This window comes from Acartia tonsa, chromosome 4, assembly GCF_053477335.1.
Source record: "Acartia tonsa isolate MP-2025a chromosome 4, ASM5347733v1, whole genome shotgun sequence".
NCBI classification, from domain to species: domain Eukaryota; kingdom Metazoa; phylum Arthropoda; class Copepoda; order Calanoida; family Acartiidae; genus Acartia; species Acartia tonsa.
The window spans coordinates 36,639,905-36,666,432 of record NC_137263.1 but is presented as its reverse complement, the minus strand read 5'-3'; the positions used below and the strand labels follow the sequence as shown (position 1 = coordinate 36,666,432).

At 31.2% G+C, this 26,528-nt stretch overlaps 1 protein-coding gene and 2 long non-coding RNA genes across 6 annotated transcripts in view; 1 reads left to right on the top strand and 2 right to left on the bottom strand.

Annotated features, from left to right (window-relative positions):
* The window catches only part of LOC145317025 (matrix metalloproteinase-2-like), a 41,161-nt gene that overhangs the window by 9,306 nt on the left and 5,327 nt on the right, over nucleotides 1-26,528 (bottom strand). For all 4 annotated transcript variants that reach the window (XM_080157884.1, XM_080157885.1, XM_080157886.1 and 1 more), the window contains exons 3-4: nucleotides 5,728-5,842; nucleotides 122-199 (exon numbers count right to left, since the gene is read on the bottom strand). In XM_080157884.1, coding sequence (XP_080014010.1) covers nucleotides 122-199; nucleotides 5,728-5,842 — 193 coding nt within the window. The remainder of the gene's footprint in view (nucleotides 1-121; nucleotides 200-5,727; nucleotides 5,843-26,528) is intronic.
* LOC145317026 (uncharacterized) lies at nucleotides 17,583-20,329 on the top strand. The gene is made up of 4 exons (XR_013878843.1): nucleotides 17,583-17,710; nucleotides 18,391-18,538; nucleotides 19,256-19,343; nucleotides 20,163-20,329. It is a non-coding gene; the product is annotated as an uncharacterized LOC145317026 (long non-coding RNA).
* LOC145317027 (uncharacterized) lies at nucleotides 23,544-25,663 on the bottom strand. The gene is made up of 3 exons (XR_013878844.1): nucleotides 25,592-25,663; nucleotides 23,989-24,236; nucleotides 23,544-23,666 (listed from the first exon to the last, which is right to left on the bottom strand). It is a non-coding gene; the product is annotated as an uncharacterized LOC145317027 (long non-coding RNA).

Genomic DNA, 26,528 nt, shown 5'->3' with positions numbered 1-26,528 from the left:
TATTAAAAACTCAGTTCATTATAGCCTTCTATCATTTAAACACAAAAATTGAGACAAAAAGAAACTTTGAAGGGGGCGGGGGTGGGGATTTTCCTTATCCCGATCGCATTGCATATGTTACCTGGGTTTTGTTAATAGGTTCCTAGTTTGTGAGTCCAGTTGACCTGTCTCTGTCATTCCAGCAAATCTTTGCAGGTTTCTGAAAAAAAAACAAAAGGATGAGTAAAATCTTCAATTCCATCAACCCCAAAAAAATAGTTTTCTGGGGAAAAAACTTCACATAAAATTAGCAGCACCAGATAAAAAATTTCAATTTTTTTTTAATTACCTCTTGGGGCAAAGCCTATAGAGGCTAGGGGCGAAGCCGCCAGTAAAATAGCTAGAGTGGGGTACTATTAGGGTGGAAGGGGACAGTGGACTCTGTAAATTATAGTGGTACCTAATGTAACCTAAAGTTTGAAAACACGCATTGTCGTTGGTTGTGTTAAAAACTTTGGATACTTTTATCAAATCTTAAGTGGTTAGTTTAAACTATCAGTATCAAAACTTTTCAATCAACTATTTTAATCTTTAGAATTGGTAATCAAATGGATGAAAATCCTTTTGTCGTACATTTTCTTATCCCCTAATATACCTGGCAGGGGAAGGGGGGGGTGTACTGGTGTTTTAGTGCAAAATATTTTGAAAATTATTCATTTGGATATACCATAAAATGAGTTCTTAGAATGATGGTATCAAAAATTTAAAATTATGAGTAATAGCCGTATGCATGTATGTTTCTTGAAACCAAAATTTTTTCTCCTATATTAAAAAGGTTTTTCAGCTATGAAGCTTTTTTTGCCATTCCAAACATAATGTGCCTTTAATATACATTATTTTTGTTCCTAATGATGTAAATTATGGCTTTGTTTAATTAAACGCATATACTAAAATTGTACTTCAATCAATATTGATGATTGACATTATAATATATTTTAAATAATTATTTCCCGATACAAATTGAACGCTTAAACCGAAAGTTCTCATCAACCGATATGGATCTTCTTTACAGTGAAGCTTCTTTTTAAAAAACGTTTTAACTAATATTTAGTGGTAGATCAACCTCACCCCCCCCCCCATTTTTTAACTGCCTTTTTAAAAAGTAACACAAAAAGATAAAACTATCAAGAACATCTGTAAATAATTTCCACCAATTTAATTCAAATTTACCAATAAACACAAAATTTTCGTAGAAGTGTTTATTATTTTTTTTATTTCTGATTGTTCATCAGAAAAAGGGATAGGGTACCTGAAGAAAAAATAGTTTTAATCAGGTTACTAAAACCAGATAAAATTAAAAACAAATTAGTAACAAGAAAGTGAAGTTGAGAAATAATTAGAAAAGTAAAAAATCCATTTAATAATACATACAAATTATTCAATTTAGAAAAAGACCACGCTACCTCTCCAAGTGTATGCAAGAATTACCTTTATACAAACTGACCTTCACAGCTGACTTGCAGCGTAGCTTCGCCGCTAAAAGCACTGAATGAATGTGCCAAATTATTTTATTGATGTGCAAAATTTATTTTGCACGATATTATTTACACGGGTGTGCATTCACTTCTGCACATGTGTCAAATTAGCAAAACAGCAGAACTGCAAAGCAGAAAAAAATGCTGAAATACATGATGAGGCTATTCATAATAAAAGGGTCCAAGCGTTTCCGCCTATAATTTTGAGTGATTGGTGGGGGAAGATGAAATCAATTTATCTTCCATTGTCTTGTCATTATTGCAAAACTTGATGCGGATTTATAAAGTGAAAATAAGCGGAAGTAATTGCATAAAATTTACACACATTTTAGGCTGTTTTGACATAAACATTTTTAAGAAATTGACCTTTAACCGTCAAAAATAAAAAGTGAAAAATAATATTTTGATAAAAAAAATATTTTTCGGAAATAAAGAGGGATGTAGAAGAGAGTGAGAAAGAGTCAGAGTATAAAATTCAATGTAAGTGGTTAACTCATAAACAAAATATGAATTGTAGATTAAAAATTTGTTTCAAGCATGTTTGCTCTCTTCAGATGTCAATGTAAAACTAAATAATAAAATCTAAAATATATTCATTATGTATGGTTTTATAGAAAGTTGATCGTGGATACGAAAATAAAGGTAGGTGCGAACAAATGTATTTATTTTTCAGTGGAAATAGAGAAAAGGAAAAAAGTGAAATTAGTTTAAGATTAAGTATAAATTTTTAAATCATCGCCTTTTTGGCTGATGCTTAATAATATTCAAGATAATTTTTAAGAATTTTTTATAGTAGTTTCTAAGTAATAATATTGAATTTAACCCAATAATACTTCTAGCTAAACATGGACGACAAAATTTCATTGAAATGTTTGGCAAAACTAAAATTCAATTTATTTTATTTCTTGTATTAACTTTTTATACTATCTTTGTGTGTTATAACTTCATATTGTCTCAATTTTAGGACTTTCTGGTAACAATTATAGAATCATTATCCTCCTAACTATTACAGTAATATCCATACAAAAAATTGATAGGACAATTCTAACATGCCTAAATTAATTTTAAGATTTAATCTTTACGGTTTGATGGACGGAAAAACTTTATATGTACAAAAAGCAAAATGATATATACAAGTAAGTGAAAAGAGCCTTGAAGAATAGCTGCGCTATCGAAAGTTAGATAAAGTGCTGATATTAAATTCTGTATCAGCAAAGTACAGTTAGATTATAACCTATCAACACAGAAACATTTTTTTAGCATGCAAACGAACCCCTTTCCCTGGTTAATTTAACCCTGTGGTAAAAATTATAAAAAGTGTAAAAAAAACATTACTGGCTGATTTTGCTTAAACAAGCTTTACTGTTTAGTAGATTTAAGATATAAGATATATATACATATATATATATATATAAGATATAAGATTTCAGTTGTTTATGTCGAATACATAACATAATATACGCTTATCGATATTCTAATGTCCATATGATGACTTCATACTTACAATGTCATAATACCAACACAAATTTTGACAGGGGTTTAAACTAAATTTGAAAAGAAAATGAGATTTTAAATGTAAATATTTGCAAATTTTACTGCGAAATTGCAAAAATATACAAATCTTTTACTATAAACAAAATTGATCTTTTGAGCCAGCTCTGATTGTAAAAGCAAAGCTACTCCTTAAATCCTCATGGATGTCTGACTTTTAAAAAAAGGCACTGTGGCATAAAACGTCGCCCATCTGCTTGTTGTCGGGTAGGTGATGGGTTCAAATCTCGGCCCAACACCGCAGCATCACCAACGGCGTTAAAATTCAGTCATGTCAGTTGTGCGACATTTATAGTTAGAGTCGGGGGAACCCTAAAAGAGCTGCAACTCATTACAACTCATTAAGGGGGCCACCCCCTTAGCAAACCCATGTGCTTAACACTGATGAGGCCAAATTTATCTACCATTTGCCTATACCTGAGTTTTACCCATGTTCCGTTTTTTGCAAGTTGTTTCAAATGGCCTTTCAGAAAAAGATGTTCCTATAATGCCACATAAAAATACTAAATGGTAAAATATGAACTTGTGTTTTAATCATGGATTCAGGGATGTTTTTACCTTTCTATTGGATATCATTAACTAGACGAACATAAGTACAGATAATCTTGTATCATCCAAATTAAAACCGATTAAAGTCTGATAATGTAATGAAAAATCATATATTGTATCGTATTATAGACAAATTTCTACGAATAACAAAAAGAAAATCACAATTATTAATTTCATAATTTTTCATTTTAATATCCGCGGAAAGCTGACAATTTGAATAAACCGACTCTTTTTTTTAAAGAAACGCAATTTATACTGTTCCAGACATAATAGTATAAGATAAACAGTATTTCCTAATATAAACATAATTTACACTTAAATAACTTTTAAAGGAGATTAAAATTACCTAGATATGATTAAAATAAGTGTATTATGCTATCAAGAGAAACGTTAAATAGATAAGAAAATGCATATCTTATCATTTTATCTGCTAAACTGTTTAATAGACCGAAAATAATGATTCAAAAGGTGTATTTAAATAATTTCTACTAGTATAGCATAATATAAATTATGATCAAACAAGATTGGTTTTAATAAAAAGTTATGCATTTCTATTTTTCAAATAAAATATATTGTATATTTTGGATGATGCCTATCTACTTTATTTCCAGAAATTTTTTGAATGGGTTGGGTAAACGTTTTACTCCACGGCCACCCCTCTCCTTGGACGTACTTTATACAATAAAATGAATAGATCAACATATGAAAATACTTTCAAAATATTCAGGCAAAGAAAAAAAGAAAACTATTAATAATTTATTTATGTGTGAAAACACTATTCTTGTATAAACATATAAAATTCAAAATTTAGACAGAATGTTTGACGTTTACTGTTTAAACATTTTCAAGATGCATAGCATCTCTACAATTATATTATTCTTTTCCATTTTAAAAATACTTTATTAATATTTATACTTGAAGTTTTTGTCATTAATTTGTGGTCAATGTCTAATAAGTAAAATGTAATACTATATAAATCTGAAAATAAGTTAAAGATAAATAAAGCCAATAATATCAGAGGTAAAAATTTACAACAATATATATCTTTACCTAACCTGTCAAAGACTTAAACACAAACAAGCTTTTTTTGGGGGTGGTAAAAAATCTAAAAAGGATGAGGGCAGGTGAAATTGCACTTGATGCGTCCGAATTTTTGTTAACTCGGGGATAAAATTTACATTGGAGGGGGTAATTAACAATCACCTTCCACCCTTAACAATCTTTTTTTATAATTCCTGTTGTGTATGGATGGGCATTAGAATGCTATACTTGAACAAGAAGGGAAATTGTGATCTTTTGCCCTTGAAACATGAGATTCTAATTTCACCTTATTTCAATATGTAAAGAATAAATAATCTGTTTAATGTTAAAAAATGTTTAATAGTTCACAAAATTTAAAACTTACATTAAAGTTACTATTTTGTGTAACAAAAGTATTAATTGTTTTTTGGTAGACTAGAACCATCTGCAAATATGTTGCAATAAACTGGCTGTCTGTGTCTTTGCTTAACATCAATAAATAGTATTATCAGGGAAGAGGGGAACATTGTTTAAACTATTATGGTACCTTATAGATATTAAAAACACACTCTCTCATTCGTTGGCTTAAAATAATGGGTGTTTTTATCAAATCTAGATTTGTTGATTCAACTTTTAAAAATAATTACAATCTAAAAAAAAGGTAATTGTATTCACAGTCATTGGGGGTGTACGTCAATTTATCGTCCATTATCAAAGGTAGTTTTTGAAAACTACAATATATTATACTAGTGGTTTCTCCCCCTAGCCTCTAGGGGCTTTGCCCCATGATGTTTAAACTTAAAACCATCACAGGACCAGTAGCTATATTCCCTGAAGAGTAGAGCCTAATCGGTTCAGTGGTTACTGAGATCTTAAGCTTTAGACAGACAGACGGACAGACATCGTTCTACTTTGTATTATAGATATTTTTCAGTTTGGCTCCGAATTAGCTTCATTTCTGCACAGGAAAGTGACTTAGGAGAGTATTGGTCATAGAGAGAGGATCCATAAGCTTTCGTTCTTCACGGTTTTAAACCGGTTTGTGTCCAGCGGAAATTAGTCTAATCCGTAGCTGCTATGAAAAAAAACATACCTTAAAGCTTGGCTGAGTTGGTCACCGGAGACTTGAGCATTGCCTAATTGTGCCAGGTATCCAAATCTTGTTAAATATTGGATTTCTTCATCCCCAACCCATCCGTCAGATTCTGTGCAATATTTCAATGTTATTTTAATGCAAATAATATTTAGAAAATAGCCTAAAACCTTAGCAGGGCAAATATGTACAACGTTTCTTAGATATTTTAAGAATGTAAGTGAAATTAGACAATTATAAGATATCAATGGACATACAAACTTAAATAAACTTACATTCAGCTTCTTTAGATAAAAATTACGACTCATAGATTATTTTGAAACCCTTCTTAAAAATAACATAAAATTATCTTTAAAATGTAATCATTAAACTTATGTAAGTATTAAAATGTTGTATATACTGCATTATATTGTAATGTAGAAAATACAAATATACTGCATTCTGTATTTACGCTTTTTACAAAATTGTATTTATAATTTTGTTTCAAGACGGTTGTGCCCTTAGCCTTTACGGGCTTTTTGTAAAAAGTACAAGATTGTCGGCCAATTCACTCCCCCCACCGCAAAAAAAAAATTGGGGGTTTATTACTCTCATTTTGTAGCATGACCGACACTCTGACGAATTAAATAAGTTGTATACTTGATGCTTTTTGATGAGGGATGTCAAATAAAATCAAAAAAGCAGCCGAAAAAATTAAATTTCCGTCGGGCTTCCGTACAGAAAAAGTGAATTATGGATTAGCTTTGATACTAAAAATACGTTACCAACAAAATCCAACTTTCCTACTTATATGCAGAAAAAAAAAATCTTTTTGTCACAATAATGATTTTTTTATGGTGGGCACTTTTTAAAACAGTTGATATATCTCTGAATTATGTTATTGAATATTGAAACATGAAAGATCAACATTGCTTACATTTACTAAATAAATAAACCATTTTCTAGACAATTTCCATTTTATTTCATTTTGCCCCCCTGGAAAAGACCCAAAATAGTGTGATGATCGAAGCTTACGCTCCCCACATTCATATTTATTAAAAAAGATATTTGTGAGGATGGAGAGGGTGACGTGTAGTAATAGCAAGAATAAACAGCTAAATATTCTAATAAAGTGTATTAATTCAAGACAAGTTAAACATACAATAATAATATTAAATATAACAGCAAGTATTCACTTTTAGGTTCGTGCCGAGTTGCAGAGCAAAGTCTTGCTCCGAAACGGTTGACACAAGAACTGACAACTAATATACAAAATACATATAATGCTCTCAAGACAGGAAGAAAGGGACTATACATCACATTTCTCCCCGGCTTTAACATGAACATAAATTTCGAAACTGTAACATTACAGATTGAATATAACAATATGTTTATTACATGTTAATTATCAAATATATTATAAATAGCATTGAATGCTTATTAAATAGATAATAATTGATCTGGTATGACACCTGCCATAATTTTTATTTTTTTTTTTTAATTTTATTTCCAGATCTTTAAACATTTCATATACATTTTTTTTTCTTTTTTTTTGGTTCCTTAGAACTCTTTTATGTTTTTTTTTCTCTTTTTTTATATTTTTTTAAAAAAAAACATTGATTAACATATAATCATTGAAAAATGCATTGATTAACATATAATGCATTGATTAACATATAAACATTGGAAATGCATTGATTAACATAGTTATTATAAATGCATGATAAATAAAAACACTGATTAACATATAACCATCAGAATGCATTGATTTAAAAACATGTCATTAGAGATGCATTGTTATAAAAACATTAATATTAAACCTTTCGAGACTACTACTGCCTCAACAAATACTTAAACATTGATACATAAAAATAAAATAAAATATGAATTAATACACAGTAAAACTATAATTATTCTTGATCATAATATTCATTTTCTTTTGCCAGATTTTTCTTGATAATAGTAGTATCATTCATATCCATCAATCCATCATTATCCATCAATCCATCAACATCTCACAAATGATATAACCATACCAACCATAGTAGTATCATTCATATCCATCAATCCATCATTATCCATCAATCCATCAACATCTCACAAATGACATAACCATACCAATGCTACAACACCACAAACGATATAACCATACCAGTTGACCTTAGCTTAGTTATAAACTTAGTTATAAACTGGTTTCCACTTAGCAACTGTGATTTTCTCAAACAACACAACAGCCATTCACCTCCACCACAAGAAGCCTCCAATCTCTTCAAAAAAATTGGGATCAAATCCTTTCTAGCATCGACTCTAGCTACTTCCCAAAATTCACCCTTTCCTGATTCAAAATACGTTGCTGATCCTGCAGGTTAGCCAACCGAGCATCTAACTCAACCATTCTAGTAGCCAAACCTGCCAAATGTTTGAGGTCTCAGGTCAAAAATCAGAACTGCTGTTCACATTTATCATCCAGGAGATTATATCTATTGCATAGTCAGGCATGACTTAAGCCTAATAATGACAACCACAATAACTGCTATTAACATCTCTGTTAGAATCCAAAAATCGACATGTCATTCAAAATACAGAAACTGCCAATGATTTTCGTTATAACAATGATGCTACTGTCAACACTCCAACCAATGATAACGTTGACAACAATGAACAGAAACAACAAACACAGAGAAAACTGCAGCCGAACAAAAGCAACCAAAACCTTCGCCATAGATTGATTCGAAATCTGATCCATTTCGTTTTTCAATACTAACTATCGACAAAAACACCAGCTATTGACAAGTAAGATATCCAACCTGGCAGTCAAATCTACAACAGCCACATCATCTTTAAGCCCCGCCTTCTTTAGAACAGCTAAAATTTCACTAACCAGCATTTTACTTTAACTGCCCACTGTATTAACAACTTACAAATATCCGTTTTATCAGTCATAAATATATTTAAGATACAATGCATGCTATTGAAAATTCTGCACAACTTCACAATAGCTTCTAGCCCATGGTGTATATCTCTGTTTATCATTATCTATCAACTAAATACTTCTCATTTTGACAACTGTAAATACATCTCTTTGTAGCTACCTGACTCACTGTGCATTTATTTGCATCATCCTGACACACTGTGCACATCTGTTCAAAATAAATATCAACATAATTCGTTTAGCTCTTTGTATCTACCTGACTCACTGTGCATTTATTTACGTTATTCTGGCACACTGTGCACATCTGTTCAAAATGTTACAATATCAACATATTTCGCTTAACTCAATGTTATTTCATTATCCTTGACATACGAATCCTCAATTTTCAAATTAAGCTTCAAAACTACTCTCCGACGTCTTATTATCCACAACTGTTGCTTAAATGCTTAAATTTAACACCTCCAAGTCTTCAAAACTTTTCAACAGTTATTATAAATCTAGCAATCTATAAATCTAAATTACTTTTCTTCTCCTTGGCAGCAGTTGGACTGTTGATTGGAGTATTTGTAACAGGTTGAGAAAGGGTTGCAACAACAGTACCAACAGATTGACTTGCTTCAGTAGGATTATGATCATCACTATCACCAGTACTATCATTAGCTGCATATGATTTGCCACTACTGGTTGATTTAAGACTCTTCTTGCCAAGATCAGTAATAGTCTTCCCATATATAGAGATATCATATTCAAGCTCAAAGATAGCTTCATCAATCATTGTTTGCAAGTATTTAATCTGTAACATCATCAGCTCTCCTTTTACTTTCAACTCTCTTCTTCAGCTCTAGTACATCATGAGGAAACATATTCTGTTGCACAATAGACAGAATATCAGTAAATCCATAAACATCCATAAACTCCAGCAGCTCCTTACATTCCAAATATGTTGTCAATCCAGCACAGGCTTCCTTTGGAGTTTTGTGCAAGCACTCAGTTGTTAGCTTCAGGTACTTTTCATGATCACTAAATCTCCTTATAGTTGCCAGAGAATACAGGAACCTTGAACTTGATATCTACCTTCCTGGTGATACTCCAAGCTTCTTGACCGCATTATTGAGAGCTGTTTTAGCATCCTGTTTAGCTTCCTGTTTAGCTTCCTGTTTAGCATTCTGAACTTCAACAGACTTCACATCTAATCTATAAACAGATTCTACAGCAGCAATAGCATGTTTCACAATATTACTGACCCAATTACTAAACAATCATAAATAATGCTCCTTTAATATTGATAAAATTCAACATATAATCGGTCATGTACCATAGTGTATCCTGTACCAGCCTCCACTCTCTCTCCACCAACAATTCAACATATAATCGGTCAGAGCAAAGTGTATCATATACCAGCCTCCACTCTCTCTCACACCTTTTAACTATATCATAAAACAAAACAAATCACTCACCTACAAATAATACCAATGTCAACACAAAACAATGGCCGAATTCAAAACTAGATTTCAGTCACCACCAACTACTTCTCTTGCGGCCGATCTAAAACAAAATACAATCATTTTAGATGCCAAAACTTATTTAATACATATTTTATTTTCACTCAACAAAATAAAATAATTTCTTTAACATGTATTAGTATATATAACATTAATCAAATGTATATCAATATTGAACATCATTAAAAATAAAATCTTAACAAACTAAAACTCACCAACAGGTAATACTGTATCTCAACCATCACAACTACTCCTCTTTTCGACCAATCTAAAACATAATACAATTATTTTAGATGCCATACTTAAATGTTATCACTTAACAAATAAAATTTCAACATGTCTTCTTAAAAATGTATTAAGAAATATAATATTAATCAAATGTTTGTCAATAATCGAGCAACATAAAAATAATTCTTAATACAATATATTAGTCTAATACAGTAAAAAATTTACCTAATTATTCTATGAAATATCTGAATAATAACTTATATCATCCACAACTATTTTTATGTATTAGAATCTTGAAAGTTGAAGCACAACTAACTATTTTTCTCTATACCTGAGAGCACTTTCTTGCGCAGCTCAACTTTTGCGCATACAACGCCCAACTCCTGCTCATCATTGCAGCTACCTCTCTGCACCACCCCATCTTGCGCATACCAACTCCGAGAGACAGTGCAAACTTTCCTTGCCAAATTTTTGCCCACCCCCCTTCTCCATGAAGAGAGACAGCTCCACACAAATATCTAATGCATTATAACAATTTTGCTTCATGAAATTCTAAGCTTCATAAATAATTTTGCTGAATCAACATCACTAAATCGCAATATATACTATTCTATATCGAGTGTCCTTAACAAAAACTTATTTTGATTCATCCAAAATTTAGCAACACATAATGTTTCAATTTCAAGTTTGAGTGCAATTTGATTGACCACCCTGTGTTATTGATATATTTGTTTTTTCTATAATTAGATTCGGTCCGCCCATCCATACGACCGTTCGTCCTTCCGTCACTCTGTACGTCAATCCTTTTAGCTTTTTTCGTTAATTAATACATGTCAGCATTGTCCTATCGCTTCCAAACTTTACATCTATCTACTTTTTGTATTTCGAACTTTACATGATGATTTCTGCAGCAGGTAAGTACAATTTAGAAAACGTAGCAACACTATAATCATTTCTATGACGTCCATACTTCCATTTGTAAACATGTTGATTTGACCACAAATTTCTATATGATCTAATTATCCGATTGTTTTGATGTATATTGATTCCTGGGACAACAAAATACAATACTTATGATTACAATGTCAAGCATCCAATCACCCTTCAGACAACCAACACTCTGAGATGCACAACCTTTTTCGAGAAATTTTAACTGTGCATGGTATTGAATTGCGCCTGTTTTAGCCCAAGGCATTCCCTCACTCTAACTATTTACTTCTAACTATTTACTTCATTTACTTCAAGTATCTGACATAGTAGCAGTGAGAACCATGGTAACGAGTTTCACCGGTTTTGGCCAAAACATTCCCCCCCACTCTAACTTTTACGTCACACATCTCACATAGTAGCAGTAGGAACCATTTTTAACTTTGTTAGTTATGACTCAGTGTCAGACCGAGATTTAAACCTATCACCTACCCAACGACAAGTAGATGTGCTACGTGTTAAGCGGTTTACAAGCGAAGCCACTCTATAAGCAAGTTCATAAAATGTAAGTAAAACATCAATCTGTATCAATCAGTTCTTTTTTAACAAATTTACTTACAATTTTACATCGACTCTTATACACTTATTTTCTCAGTTTTGACACTATACAAGTGTTGATGTTCGTTTGTCCTACCATTCAATGCTTCGCTTTTGTTAATGTTGTCTTCCTTGTTTTTTACAAAGATTATTCAGTTCTGACACTATGCAAGTGTTGATGTTCGTTTGTCCTACCATTCAATACTTCGCTTTTATTAATGTTGTCTTCCTTGTTTATTACAAACAAATTTGCTTACAATTTTGCATTGAATCTTATACGCGTATATTCTGATTATTTAATTTTGACACTACACAAGTGTTGATGTCCATTTGTCCTGCCATTCCATTGCTTCGTTTTTACGGATGCTGTCATCTTTGTTTTTATACATCATATCCTCATTACAATAAAAATCATATATCATATAAATCATATATCAACATTTACTATACGAGTGTTAATGCTCCATTTTTATGAATATTAATATCCTTGGTTTATACATCATATTCGAAAACGTTTCAATTACAATAGAAGTCATATATAAGTCAAACTAAACTTGCAACATTTAACCACCAAGTCTAAACAACACATTTAGTATTAATCTATATTGCATCACCCATCATTGGATATAGATATACACAATAGACATCTCTTCCCTACACAATCCTATATATAATAGATCTATTGTCAAAACTTGCACAAAGTTTTATTTTCAACAAACATCCATAAATAATATATCCATTGTACACACATCAACAAGTTTTCTTTTCTCTCCATACAAATATTTCCAATAACATTCATTTCCTACTATACAAATATTTCCGATAATTCATTCATATATATATAATATGTCCATTATACATTTCAATTCTGCACACATATCATAATTAATCCACATATAATATGTCCATTGTACAATCCAATTCTACACACATATCTCTCTCTCACTCTCTCTCTCTCTCTCTCTCTCTCTCTCTCTCTCTCTCTCTCTCTCTCTCTCTCTCTATCTCACATCATAATCAAATACTGAATAACAATTTTTGCTTCATTAAAAATTTTTGCTGAGTTATGCATTCCAATCTTAAATCGCCATTTAATTGTTTAAAATAAATCTAGTTAAATCCACAAAAATTCCGCCCACCAATCAAATATCACATTCTACTGATCATGATGACAAGTACAAAACAAACAAAATTTCTGTTCTATCTATAATAGAAATTTCGTACTATGAATAATATATCACAGATCAAAGATCACATATCTATCTTCACGCAAGTACAATCGTTATTATTCATAGCACATTTTAACCATATTCAAAATATTTTGTTTCCATACATATAAACTTAAGAGTAGCTTTACTCTTATTTATACATAAACCGCAATATAATTGTTTTAAAATTAAATACTTAGAACCATAATAACTGACTCAACTTTTAAAACAATTTACAGCCTTTCATCAAAATTCTAATACTTTTTAAAGTATCTAATTTCAAATTTTTATCCAATTTTCATAAAATCACGATATTAACATTTAATAAAATCAATTTTCTTCCATTAACAATTTTACAAAATTGTATTCCTATTTTCGTTGAAATTAATCCATCTTCAATTTTTTTTATTATTCTTATCTCTGTTAGACACCACAATAGTCTGAAACAAAAATAAATATATCCAAATATCCAATTCCAGTGTAACAAAACAAAAAAAAATAAATGCATATATTTTGATTTTCATAATAACATAATCTCATAAACTCGTATTCAATAGTTAACAAAATGTTATATTCCAGAATTCAAATAATTACCATAAATCAAATTATTTTCCATCACAAACTTTATAGAGTTGCTTCGTTTCTCTCCTTATTATTTAAACAATGTCAGCGCTTTCCAAATTATATGTTATAAATTCTAACCTTATGCATGGACACCACAATGGCAGATAAATTAACATTTATCCCACTAATTCGAATAATATCAGAGATCTACATTGATTTAGCAATGGATACAACAATGGAAAATAAATTGACGTTCATTCCCAAAAAATCGAGTAAGATCAGTAATATACAGGGATATAACAATAGCAGATAAATTTTCGTTCATTCTAGAAAAAGTTGCTCCACAAATAATCTATATGATTTGTAACATAACATCTCCGAGTTAGATCAGTAATATACATGGATATTACAATAGCAGATAAATTTTCGTTCATTATAGAGAAAGTTGCTCCACAAATAATTGATATGATTTGTATGTCAACATAACATCTGCGAGTTTTATTTCCTAAATAAAAATACTTCCAGAAGCACAACTTCTATACATTTTTATAAGCCGTCAAATCTATCAGATACAAAACTTATTCAATTATAGATATCTTAATTGCAAAACTACAAAAATCGATCGCCGCCACACCGCCGTCAAATCGCCGTAGTACATGTATATCCTGCTGATACAATCCAAAACTGTAGAGAAAATCCTTCTTCCCTGCAAATTGTAGAAAGAAATACTCGTTTAATCAATACACGTCTGTCTTGAATAAGCTATAGAAAGAAATACATGTCTAACAATATACGTCTGTCCTTGTTTACGATACATGTAATCCTTGCTTCCCTGCAAATTGTAGAAAGGAATAAACTGTAGAGAGAATACATTTTTAACAATTTTTAACAATACTCAACTGTCCTCGTCTCCCTGTAGAAACAAACTATAAAAGGATGTATTTTTAACAACACATGTCTATCCTTCTCTCCCTGCTGATACATGTCCAGGGCGGCACCTTTTCCCCTTTCATGGTGTCCTCCACCAACATAGTACATGTCCAGGGCGGCACATATCTTTCCCTGGACATTATGTTGGTGTCCTCCACCCACATGTTGTCCTGCAATGTCCAGGGCGGCACCTTTTCCCCTTTCATGGTGTCCTCCACCAACATAGTACATGTCCAGGGCGGCACATATCTTTCCCTGGACATTATGTTGGTGTCCTCCACCCACATGTTGTCCTTCACTAGACAGGATGGTGTCGTGGTGTCCTTCAATGGACAGGATGATGACATAGGATTCTTAACCATCACATATCTCTCCTTCACCAGGGGTTCGACCTGGTTCACCATCTCTCCATTCTTCAAGCATAACTGGTCCAGGAATTCGACCTGGTCCAGCATCACATGTCTCTCCTCCTCCAGAGGTTCGACCTGGTTCACCATCTCCTTGACTGTTACCTGGTCCTCTCCACCTATACACTCTCCCCCCCCTAACCTGTTTGGCAACACCACCAAACTTTCTTGTTCAAGGAAACACAATTTTTCATTAGCAATTGGAGCTTGGAAATTGTCCATAGAAAGTGTTGGCAACACCACCAAACTTTCTTGTTCAAGGAAACAAAATTTTTCATTAGCAGTTCGAGCTTCAAAATCGTCCATACTAATAGCTAATCCTGTAACCGCAGCACTATTAGTAGTAACATTATCCGTCAACTCTTGAATTTTCGTCTCCAGCGGCGCCATTCGACCAGTCAGATTATCCAGCTTATCCCCATTGGAATGAATATCACCCTGCAGCGAGGCCATCAATTCGAGCATATACTCCTCCTTCTCCACCGGGGACAACTTCCTGTAATAAGCAATGTCCACCTTCATGGCGTCCAAAAATTCCTGAACAAAACTAAAGCAAAGAAATAATACAATTAAAAGAAAATCTGAGCCGTAGGTTCGTACTACACTACTGCGCCAAAATGACGTGTAGTAATAGCAAGAATAAACAGCTAAATATTCTAATAAAGTGTATTAATTCAAGACAAGTTAAACATACAATAATAATATTAAATATAACAGCAAGTATTCACTTTTAGGTTCGTGCCGAGTTGCAGAGCAAAGTCTTGCTCCGAAACGGTTGACACAAGAACTGACAACTAATATACAAAATACATATAATGCTCTCAAGACAGGAAGAAAGGGACTATACATCACAAGGGGGCGGTCAACCGGTAGACTATATATGCTTTAAAAAGGACACATAACCATAAAATAATCAAAAAGAAGGGATCTTAGTGGAAAAGAAAAAGAACGATAAATTGATATACATCACCAAAGATGCTAAACAAAACAATTTTTTCCGTAGATTAAAATTATTGGTTGAAAAGTTTGTAACCAACCAATAACAATCCAATAAAAGTACCCAAAGATTTTGAGCCAACAAATAAGATAACGAATATAACTTTGGGTATTATTGTAATTTACAGTGCGATGTCGCATATATCTATGTAACAAATGAGGTTCAAAATAAATATAAGAGGATTTTTTTGTCTCTGACATTTGTTTACTTATAATGTAATATATTCAATCCTAAAAATGAACATGGCATAGGCGTAAAACATATCATACAGATACAAAGATAGGTAAATAGAAGACAAATGATTTGTGTCGGCGATTGTCTGTGACGGCACAATTATTTTACATGGTCATCTTAATATATTAATTTACCACTCGATAAAATTGAGGTAAAATATGCAATCATCAATCCTCCTATGATATAAAGTAATGAGGTTTTTTTGTCTGAAGCTTAAGATTTCGATATCTACTGAACCGATTGAGTACTAGGGAAGCTTAAAGTGATCACGAAGCTGGAAAATAGTTGATATATGTTACAGATTAATGTTTTTCAAGAGTATTTTTAAAAGAATTAAGTCTTATATACTTCACATTTCAAAATAAATTAAACTTTTAAAAAATTAATTTTCCCACATTAAAACATTTATGTTTTTTGTGTGTTTTATTATACATATCTTAAAACCTATCAAATTGACAAATAATGCTTATTTTTCTTGAAATTTACTCATGGAAAAATAGTAAAATATGTAAGGTTTTGTTACATACATATTAAACTAACCAAAATAGGTTGTATATAGCTTTCTAGGGGTGATTAAAAATTCTCCCGATTACCGAAAAAATATATCCATATATGGAGAAAAACAGTTTTGATTATTGACCCTGGATTTTCAATTTTTCATTTATTTTAAATTTTTTAAATATTACATATCTATAGATATATGATGTTAAAAATCATTTGAAGGCAGTTATTTGCTTTGTATATATATGATTAAATAATATAACCACTAACAAAATAAATAAATGCAATTAGTTAATATTTTGATAGAATACATAAAATTGAGAATCTCGGCACCATTATATTATTGAATGAGAAAGGGGGGAAAGGAAAGCATATTAGTGTGTGTGTAACAAAACAAAACAAAACAAACGCACAGCTGTAGTGCAGTCCAGTCTGTTTGTCGAGAGTAGATTGAAATAATTATGCATTTAAACGTTTTTTAGAAACAATTTAATTTAAACGCAAATTATTTTATCATTATTAATTAAAAGCAAGGTTTTTCTACATTAAAGGTCGACCCATCTATTTATAACTAAGTTTTGCTTTCTAAAAAAACTTATTATACAATATCTTATCCCTGTGTATTGGACTTATCAAATAAAAATAACATGTTTAATTAAACTGTGTTGATCACTATATGTATTGGTATATGTATGGTATTATATAAAGTTGTAAGCTTTGTTATCTTTAGCTATGGATCTAGTAAACTGCTGAACCGCCACGGTTCTCCTGAAGCTTCTTATAGGTCCATTGAAGGTTTTTAAGGCCATTTTCACACTCACCTTAAATGCCCCTAGAGGCTTTAGATTGGTTAAACCTTGCTTTTTTATTGATATTCGATATAATCTGTTTTTATATATGTTTTATCCAACTTTGTTTATTTTAGATTAACAAAATGCAAATATGTCAAACAAAGAATAGTAAAATCTTGTTTAAAGGTAATTTTATTATACTATACATAATTTCAAGGGATGTATTGCTTTTATCTTTTATTAAATTAAAGTATGGAAAATGATCTGATGTGCATCTCAATTACGTGGAAAAGTTTGGACACTGCATTTTTTACCAGCCAATAAAAATCATTTTTAAGTACAAAAATTTTCTTGCAATGAATGAGAGCGTTCTAATAATTTTTTACACGTATAATTTACAGCCCAATTCCACCTGGTAATTTGAGTTATGATTATGTTTATATGTACGCATACTTACGTAACAATTATATAGATGTTATGCGTACCTAGCTATCTATTAAATCAAGATATTTAAAAGCATAACTTTTCTATAATAGGGCCGGTCACTGAATCTTATTCTAGACAGGGAGGGAGTGGACAATGGGCTTTTTATTACATTAGTTCCCAAAGTTTTATAATATTGTTTTCCTATTCATTAGCTCAATCACCTTAGGTAATTTTATTGAATGGCTGGTTCAAGTTAAATGTCCAAACGTTTTAACCACTAATTGTAATCTACAGAAGAGATAATTTTGTGGATAATCATTGGAAGGTACATCAATTGATCGGTCATTGCCTTAACCTGTATTCTAGAGGATTTGTAAAAAAAAATACCAATAGTGGTAATTATTTTAAGGATTGTTAAGATAAATACTATTTTTTTATAGTGGACTGATAATACCTAACCCAACTGGTCAATGGGGCCAGACTGTCCAGCTACAGAGGCATACCATTCAGATGACTCAACATCAAAAACAGATGCTGCTAAACATGAACCCGCAAGACAGAAGTCTGTTTATTTAAAAACTGTTAAAGGTTAGTATTAGTAAAATTTCTGAATTAAAAACGCTGTTATATATCTGTCAACTTTAACTCTATTGGTTCAGTAGTAAGCAAGATTTTGACAATATTTTATTTCATGAGGGTCATTTTTTCCTATTACTCAAACCTTCAAAATGGTTAAAACCTTCCTATGACCTTTGCCAAGCTTTACTAAAAAGGAGAACTATAATCGTTTTAGCAGTAAACAAGATTCTTTGATACAAACACATACAAAGACTAGTGGCTGTGCCCCTAGCCTCTAGGGGCTTTACATTTGAAAGAGTAGGGAAGGGCACAAAAAAAATCTAAAATCATCCCGAGGCCTATGTGAAGCCTCCCTGAAAGGGAGAACTCCATCTGTTAAGTAGTTATTGACACCTTAAGTTAAAGACATAAAAACTCTTAATACTTGCTACACCCCTCTCTCTAGTGGCACTTTAAATGTTTGGTGTTTAAAAAAAAATACGATACTTCGCAATGTTATGTAGGAGTCTCTATTCGAGAGAAAAAAAATGATTTATTGTGATTTCTCTTGGGAGGGTGTTGGTAACCTCCCCCAAATTAATTATGAATCTTCCTGGGACCTATGAGAAGATACTCTGTTAAGGAGAACCCGATCGGTTCAGCGGTTAGCGAGATCCTACGGTACAAACATACAAACACAAACATCCTGTTACTTTATAAAAAGGATTAATAATTTTAATTTCCAAGGCGAGAGAGGACACAAATGCAGATTCAACAACAAAATATGATGGCTCAGCAACAACAACTACAAAACATTATGGCATCACAACAACAGGTAAGATACCAACCAAACCCAATCAAGTACAGAAACTTCTCCCCCCTCCCCCTCTTAAAAGCGAAGCTTTTCTATAATCAGGGCCCCGTCCCTTACAGATAGCTTTTTTCGTTAATTTAAGCATGTTATTTAGGCTATTAAATCACATAATTTTTATATTTCCTTAAACATTATCCTGTATTTAAGCAGCATTTAGAAAAATTTGTTTCAACTTCTATACATTTATATTCTGATTATTCAGTTCTTACACTCTACAAGTGTAAATGTTTGTTTATTCTACCGTTTCAGAGCTTCGCTTTTATGGATGTTGTCACTCTTTTATTTGGTGGGGGGGGGGAGTCTAATGATAAATGAATATTATACGTATATAATAATGTTTTTTAACTTTAAAAACTTGAAATACCCTTCATTACATAAAGTATATTAAATTTCGTGAATGTTAAACAAAGGTTACATTAGCCCCGCAGGGTTTAGGCCCTGCAAAGGCCAGGAAGAAATTCACTTAGGAGTAATTAAATCGGACCTTAGATTGCTAGACATAGTTTTTTTTCTCATATGGATGACAGCCGGTTCTAATCCACCGAATATTAATCGGTTTCTAATAAATATGAGTAAATAATTTCTAGTAATTCTAGGTAGTTATTAAATGTAGAATCATATCTGTGAATGGTAGTTTGAAGTGTATGTGTCTTGTTCGGGTTTTTATTTCATTAGAATTTTTAACAACCTTCCCTGGACTTTTTATAAGCTTCGATTTAAAAAGAATCCTTTTCGGTTAGCGAGATCTTTTCAAATCTTCTTTATTAATTTTTTTTTCAGGTGTTGAGAAGTTAACAATCTTTTGTTGAGAACAAGAAATAAGAAATGAAATAAAAAAAGTTTATAATATTCATTGTATTTTTGAAAATTTCGAAAATTAAGAATTTAAATGTCTTTACTAGGTATTGTTCTAGTTGAAATTAAAATATAAAATGCTCTTAACAGATTGACTTGTTTTTATGATATTTACTTTTTGTGATGTATAATTTTTAAGTAGCAAAGTTACTCTATAATAAGAAATGTCCATTTTTGTTTAAGGGATTAGTTATAAGTCTTAACAGTTTTACCTCTTGTAAGTACAAGTTCAATGATTAAAAAAAATGAATTTCGTGGAACTATCCCTTTTTTTTATTATCAAATATTTCCTTATGTTGTTTGCTTATTATTATTCGATTTTAGAAGTAGCAAAGCTAATTTATAATTTAATTTGTCTGTCCATTACTTCATTGGGGAAATGTGATTTTCTCGCCTGTTATTGAAGTTTCATCAAAAATTTTCAGTGAAGATTCCTATGACATGTGGAGATAGTTTATACTGTTTTGAAAAGAAGCAAAGAGAAGCTTTTCTATATTTAGGGTCACTCCATCTGTTCGTCTGTAATGGTTACCTCTTTTCATAAATTTAGATCTGTCATAACTGTCCTGTTTATTTAAAACTTTTCATGCTGATTCCTATAACAGATAAGTACGTTTTAGGAAGTATATATATTAGAAACTCTCTAATTGTTACCAGAAAGTCCTTACATGCTTTAAACTTTTTTGACAACAACTTTTTTATTATATAATTACCTATTCTATTCATCAAATTTTTTTGAATAAAGACTCTTAAGACAACAAGGTATAATATTATAAGCAAGGAATCTGTAATCAAATCCTTAAAACTAAAATATGTCCTTTTAATTTACCCTGTACTAGCAGCTATGCATGGAGGGCTCTTGAGGTGAGTTGTGATTAGTCCACCCCCTCCACTCATTTTCATAGAGTAAAATTTTTGGTTGGTTGTCATTTTTTCTAGGAGTGATTTATATTTGGTAGGTGGTAAACTCTTCCAAAATAGTTACAAGCCAACCCAGGACACGAGAGAACCTACAATGTAAAGGAGGACCAAATCTTTTCAGCGGTTAGCGAGATCCCTTTCAACAGACAACAAAACCTGACTACTATATGTAATAGGATTTACAAAATTCTGCTAAAAATTAATTTATTTAAGATAATTAGTGTTTCTCCGCCCGTCCATGACATTTAGCTCTGTTCTTAATTTATCTAGACATGTTAGAATTGTCCTATTGACTTCAAACTTTGCATGATGATTCCTATAACCGTTAGGTACAATCTAAAAAACGTAGCTACTATATAATCATTATTAAAAAGTCTGTATTTTTCACGAAATTCCGTAAAGGTTGTGTTTTAAGACTTAAAAATAGGAGTAGAACTCTAAAATTTGTTATGACAGTTGCTCTAATATGGTACTATATAAAACTGTGAAGAAATGGCGGCAAAACCTTTGCTGCCGGCAAAAAAAGCAGTATGCCATACAAAGTTTTTGTTTGCTTTTTCTCGCTGAATTACCCGAATTTGAATAATTTAAGACAAACTTATTATTTTCTAAAATAATTGAACTTTTATTTGCTCTGGACACTTGTGATTTCTTTGATTTTAATTTTAGAAACATGTCCCAACTCTATCAAAAAAAGTTTGTCTCAAATGATTCAAACTTGTCTAATTTGGCGAGAAAATGCGGAAATTGTTTTTGCAGTTTTCGGCAGGAGTAGTGATTCCGCCGCCGTTTTTTTTAAAATCCACTTTAAACCCCATTATAGCAACTACTATGCCAAATTTTAGAGTTCTACTCCTATTTTAATGTCTTAAAACACACACCTTTACGGAATTCCCCCTTTAGGAACAATTTTGTTTAGTCTTAGTCATTAATGTTCTGTTTAGTAAGTTCTTACACTCTCCAAGAGTTATTGTTCCTTTTGTGATTTTAAAGCTTCACTCCTATGGATGTTCATCCGGCCTTGTTTTCCTATGCTGCTTATGGATATTTTCACCCTTGTTATTAACGTCTAATAAGTTAGAAGTTGGATAGGTTTAATCCAACAAATTAAACTTGACGTATAGAATGTATAGACCAAGAAAACCTTTTCTAAATAAAGTATTTTATTTATCAAAGCACAAAAAATCTATATATATGTATATAATAGGAATTTTAATCTTCAATAAAAATACAAACAAGAAGTTGGTTTTAGAAAAATATTTATATTGTTTCTGGATATAAATTTTCAATTAAAAAACTCTAATAATATTAAAATTAAAATAAGTAGAATTTACCATTAACAAAAAGAGATAAGATAAAGCCATTAAATATTGCATTAATGTTTTAAATAGATATAATGATAAGATTTACAACATTAATAAAAACATAGTAAACACGGTAAATATGAATTGTTAAAATATTTACAAGAAAGGGGAATCGACTTGACTGAAATACATATAAAAGAAAGAGGTAAGAGCAAGGATCCTAAGAGATAAGACAATGGCCGATAAATTGATGTTTATTCCAAAGGATGATACTCAAATGTATCCCTTCGGAATATCAAAATTAGTAGTTGAAACGTTTCAACGCCCAACAAATGAACCAACCTATCAAAATTCACTAATGTCCCGAAAGTCTGGGTAAAAGAGAGATAAACCAGGTTTTTTTTTATAACATATGGGCTTAAATTAAGGGATTCATGCATGAAGTGCATTTAAGAAAATTGATGTGAAGCAGAAGTTACCAGTATACTATAAAACATATATGATTTTGTTTTACAATAAATAACAAACAATTAGACATCACTAAATTACTCGTCATACTGTTTTTGTGAAAATAAGCCAGCTTTATAATTTGCATTTATCACAAAAAGTCGATTTCCTAGATATTTTTAAAACTACATGGTAGAAAATTGAAATTTTTAAAAATATATGCTTGATCTATAAATGTAATTTAATCCATTGAACAGGAAAAAATACGCAGTTTAAAGTCAAGTTTAAATGCATTTTGTGTAACTACCCCTTTTTAAGAAAAAAATAAAAAATGCTAATCTATTTTCGTCGAAAGAGTATGAAATGTTTTGTTTAGTTCAATATGTACTGTATATACATTTTTACATTGACATTTAAAATATTTATTTCATTTTTTGAAACTATATAATACAAGAAGGATTTAAAGTAAGGTTATATAGATTTTGGATTAAATTAAAAAGATAATTTTACAAATGGTAACTTTAGGAACATAACGTTATTATGTAGTTAGGAATTTAGAGAAATTGAATATGAAATGGTTTTCTATGTCTGCTTTATCAAGAAGTTTAAGTTCAATATGGATATATAGATAGATTCCTGCAAAATATCAATAAATATAAACACATATATAACAAAGAAATCACAAAAGTAAGCCTTGTATCCAAGAATTAAATCATCTTTAGTGTAAACTTATTTTTAATTTCAATAACAAACCTATCTACATTGAGGGTCAGTCCGTCCGTTTGTAATGGATAGCTCTTAAAATTTATTTAGGCATGTTATATTGTTTTATTGATGTAGAATTGCCATGATGAATCCTGTAATCCTGTAAGGTAGATAATCCTTGCCAAAAACTTTATAGGTCCAAAAAATATTATTTTTTTCTACTTTCTGGTAACGATTTTAGAGTTGATTTGCTTTCTAACTCGTACCTAACTCTTATAGGAATTATCATGCAAAGTTTGAAATTGATAGGACAATTCTAACATGCCTAAATTAAAGAAAAGAGCTATCCATAATGGACGGACGTACGGACCGACCCTTATTAAAGAAAAGATTCACTTTTAAAAACAGGTGCTTAAATCATTTGCTCTCGTTCCTGCATAGTCATATATGTGAATTCATGATAATTAAAATGAAATTGACATTATTAAACAGAAAAAAGTAGGTACTATTATCTAGTTAAAATTTTGAACCATTGTCTTTGGAACATTATATTTTCTTATTTCTTCTTGATTTGAATACTCAGTTTCAGTTTATCTAATGATACCATGGTCAATGCCTTCTCCTGAATAAAAAATTTGTATTAGATGGTTGGAAGATAACATAAATGTCAATTTTTGGCTGATTTTAATTTTAAAAGTCCACATGTATAGTGTATACAATATACAAGTTTTTCTACTCTTTTCCATTTTACAATAAAAGCAGAGGCATGTAGAAAAAAGGGTGTATCCAACCCCCTGGAAAAATTAAGTGGATATATTTGGATACACCTTCCTCGTCACTGATCTGAGCCCCCTCCCCCGCCCCCCCCCCCCAAAAAAAAACAACTAAAAATCACATCGTCCTTAAATAATGAGTGATGCTAGAAAAATATGCAAGTTTTGCCTGTCAATTTATTAAAGGGGGGGGGGGGGGGAGGTAATGCAACCATCTCGTAATCAGTGAGCAAATGGCACTTAGAATTCGAATTTCGATCTGAACTTTTGCATGAGTAATCCTTGGTAGGTCTATTTTCCCTAAATCGAACAAAAAGTTTGAAAAGTAACGGCTGGCGGCTCATCCGTTTAGCCGTTTTTTGCCTATTTTCAGGGTGAATCCATCATCAATTACGTAGGAATCAACTTATTAAAACATATTTTTGGTTTAATTCATGTTAAATGATAGCAATAACCATTTAAAAAACTTCAAGTACCAACAGCTACCGTCTAGAACCGTTTGAAAGCGTTTTGGAGTGGAAAAGAATATTATGTGGAGATAGGTTTCGTGACTAATTAGCAATATAGATATCCAAAAAATGGCAAAACAGCTGAGCCGCCAGCCGTTAGCCATTACTTTTCCAACTTTTTGTTCGATTTAGGGATAATAGACCTACCAAGGATTACTCATGTAAAATTTCAGACGGAAATTCGAATTCTAAGTGCCATTTGCTCACTGATTACGAGATGGTTGCATTAAAAACCCCCCCTTTAATTCATGGAGGATAATTGTTTGACTTTTGAGTGGGTGGATGGGGGGTGTATCCAATCCCCTGGCACTAAAACTACCCCCACTATTTGTTTTTAATTTATTCCCTTCAATTCTAATTTAAGGAGGGTGTCAAATTTTTCGAATGCGCTTCGTGCACCATCCCCGTGGTATAACCCTGTGCACGGAACTGAATTAAAGGTTCTGCACATTCACCCACCCCCCAAGAAAATAGCTTAAAACCATCACAGGGCCAGTAGGTATATTCCTTGAAAAATAGTGCCCAATCGGTTCATTGGTTACTGAGATCTTATGCTTCACACAGACAGACAGACTAACAGGCAAACGGACAGATAGACAAAAAGACTGACATTGTTCTTCTTTGTATTATAGATTGTTTTCCTTTGTTGAGCTTTGAATCATAAACATATATGTACGTCAATAAAATAATTTTACCTTAAAAGAGACGTAAATTCTTCACTAAAAAGTTGTACGCATGTTCATTTTGTGTCTGAAAGTAAATTGTAGTTTGTTAAATATCGAATATTTAAAGTAATATAGGTCATCCCTTTACAATCACTCTCCCCCAACACATATCTCGTTTTGACGTACTTGGTTTTAAAAGTAATTTCTTTTCATAGTGTACTTAGGGTGTTAGGTTATAGACTAAATTTCTCTGTTGTTTATACAGAATTTCATAAAAAGTGTGCGTATAAGCAAAAGTAAAAAAATACATCATGCGCTATCATCTTTTTATATCAAATAATCCTACTAAATAAAGGAATAATTTTTTGTCGGAAGCTTATTTTTTTTCATAGCTACAAGCCCTGGGACTATTATATTTTTAAATGGTTTTAGCCTATTTATTTAACATATGTCTCTATTGATTGCAGAGTCAGCCCCTGGATGCTATGTATATCTATTAACTAATAAAAAGGGATTATAAAAAACACAAATAAAAATCTTAAAAGAACAAAAATACAATCAATATTGTTAATCAATTTTATTGTATGTAAGATATCACTCGTGTTTATTCTGAATGTACATATAACAATAACAATCATCCATATGTTTATATATTGTAAATATACCTTGGGCCCTGGATTTTCATTTATATCTCAATTTTCTTTTAAAATTAATGTTTTGTAAAAAAACAAGTTAAAAACATTTATTAAAATTATAAATATATAAATTTTAGGCTTTACAAAAATTTAAATTAAAAAATATATTTTGGATATCTAGGGATTAAATATAGTAAATGTTGTTGGTAAAATTTGGTTTGTTTCCGATGATCGGGAGAACAAAAGAATGCTCATTTTTATGAAAATATTTTATTAAAATGACTCAATTTTTGCTGTAAATGTATAGCAAATATAATAGATCATTGGTTTTT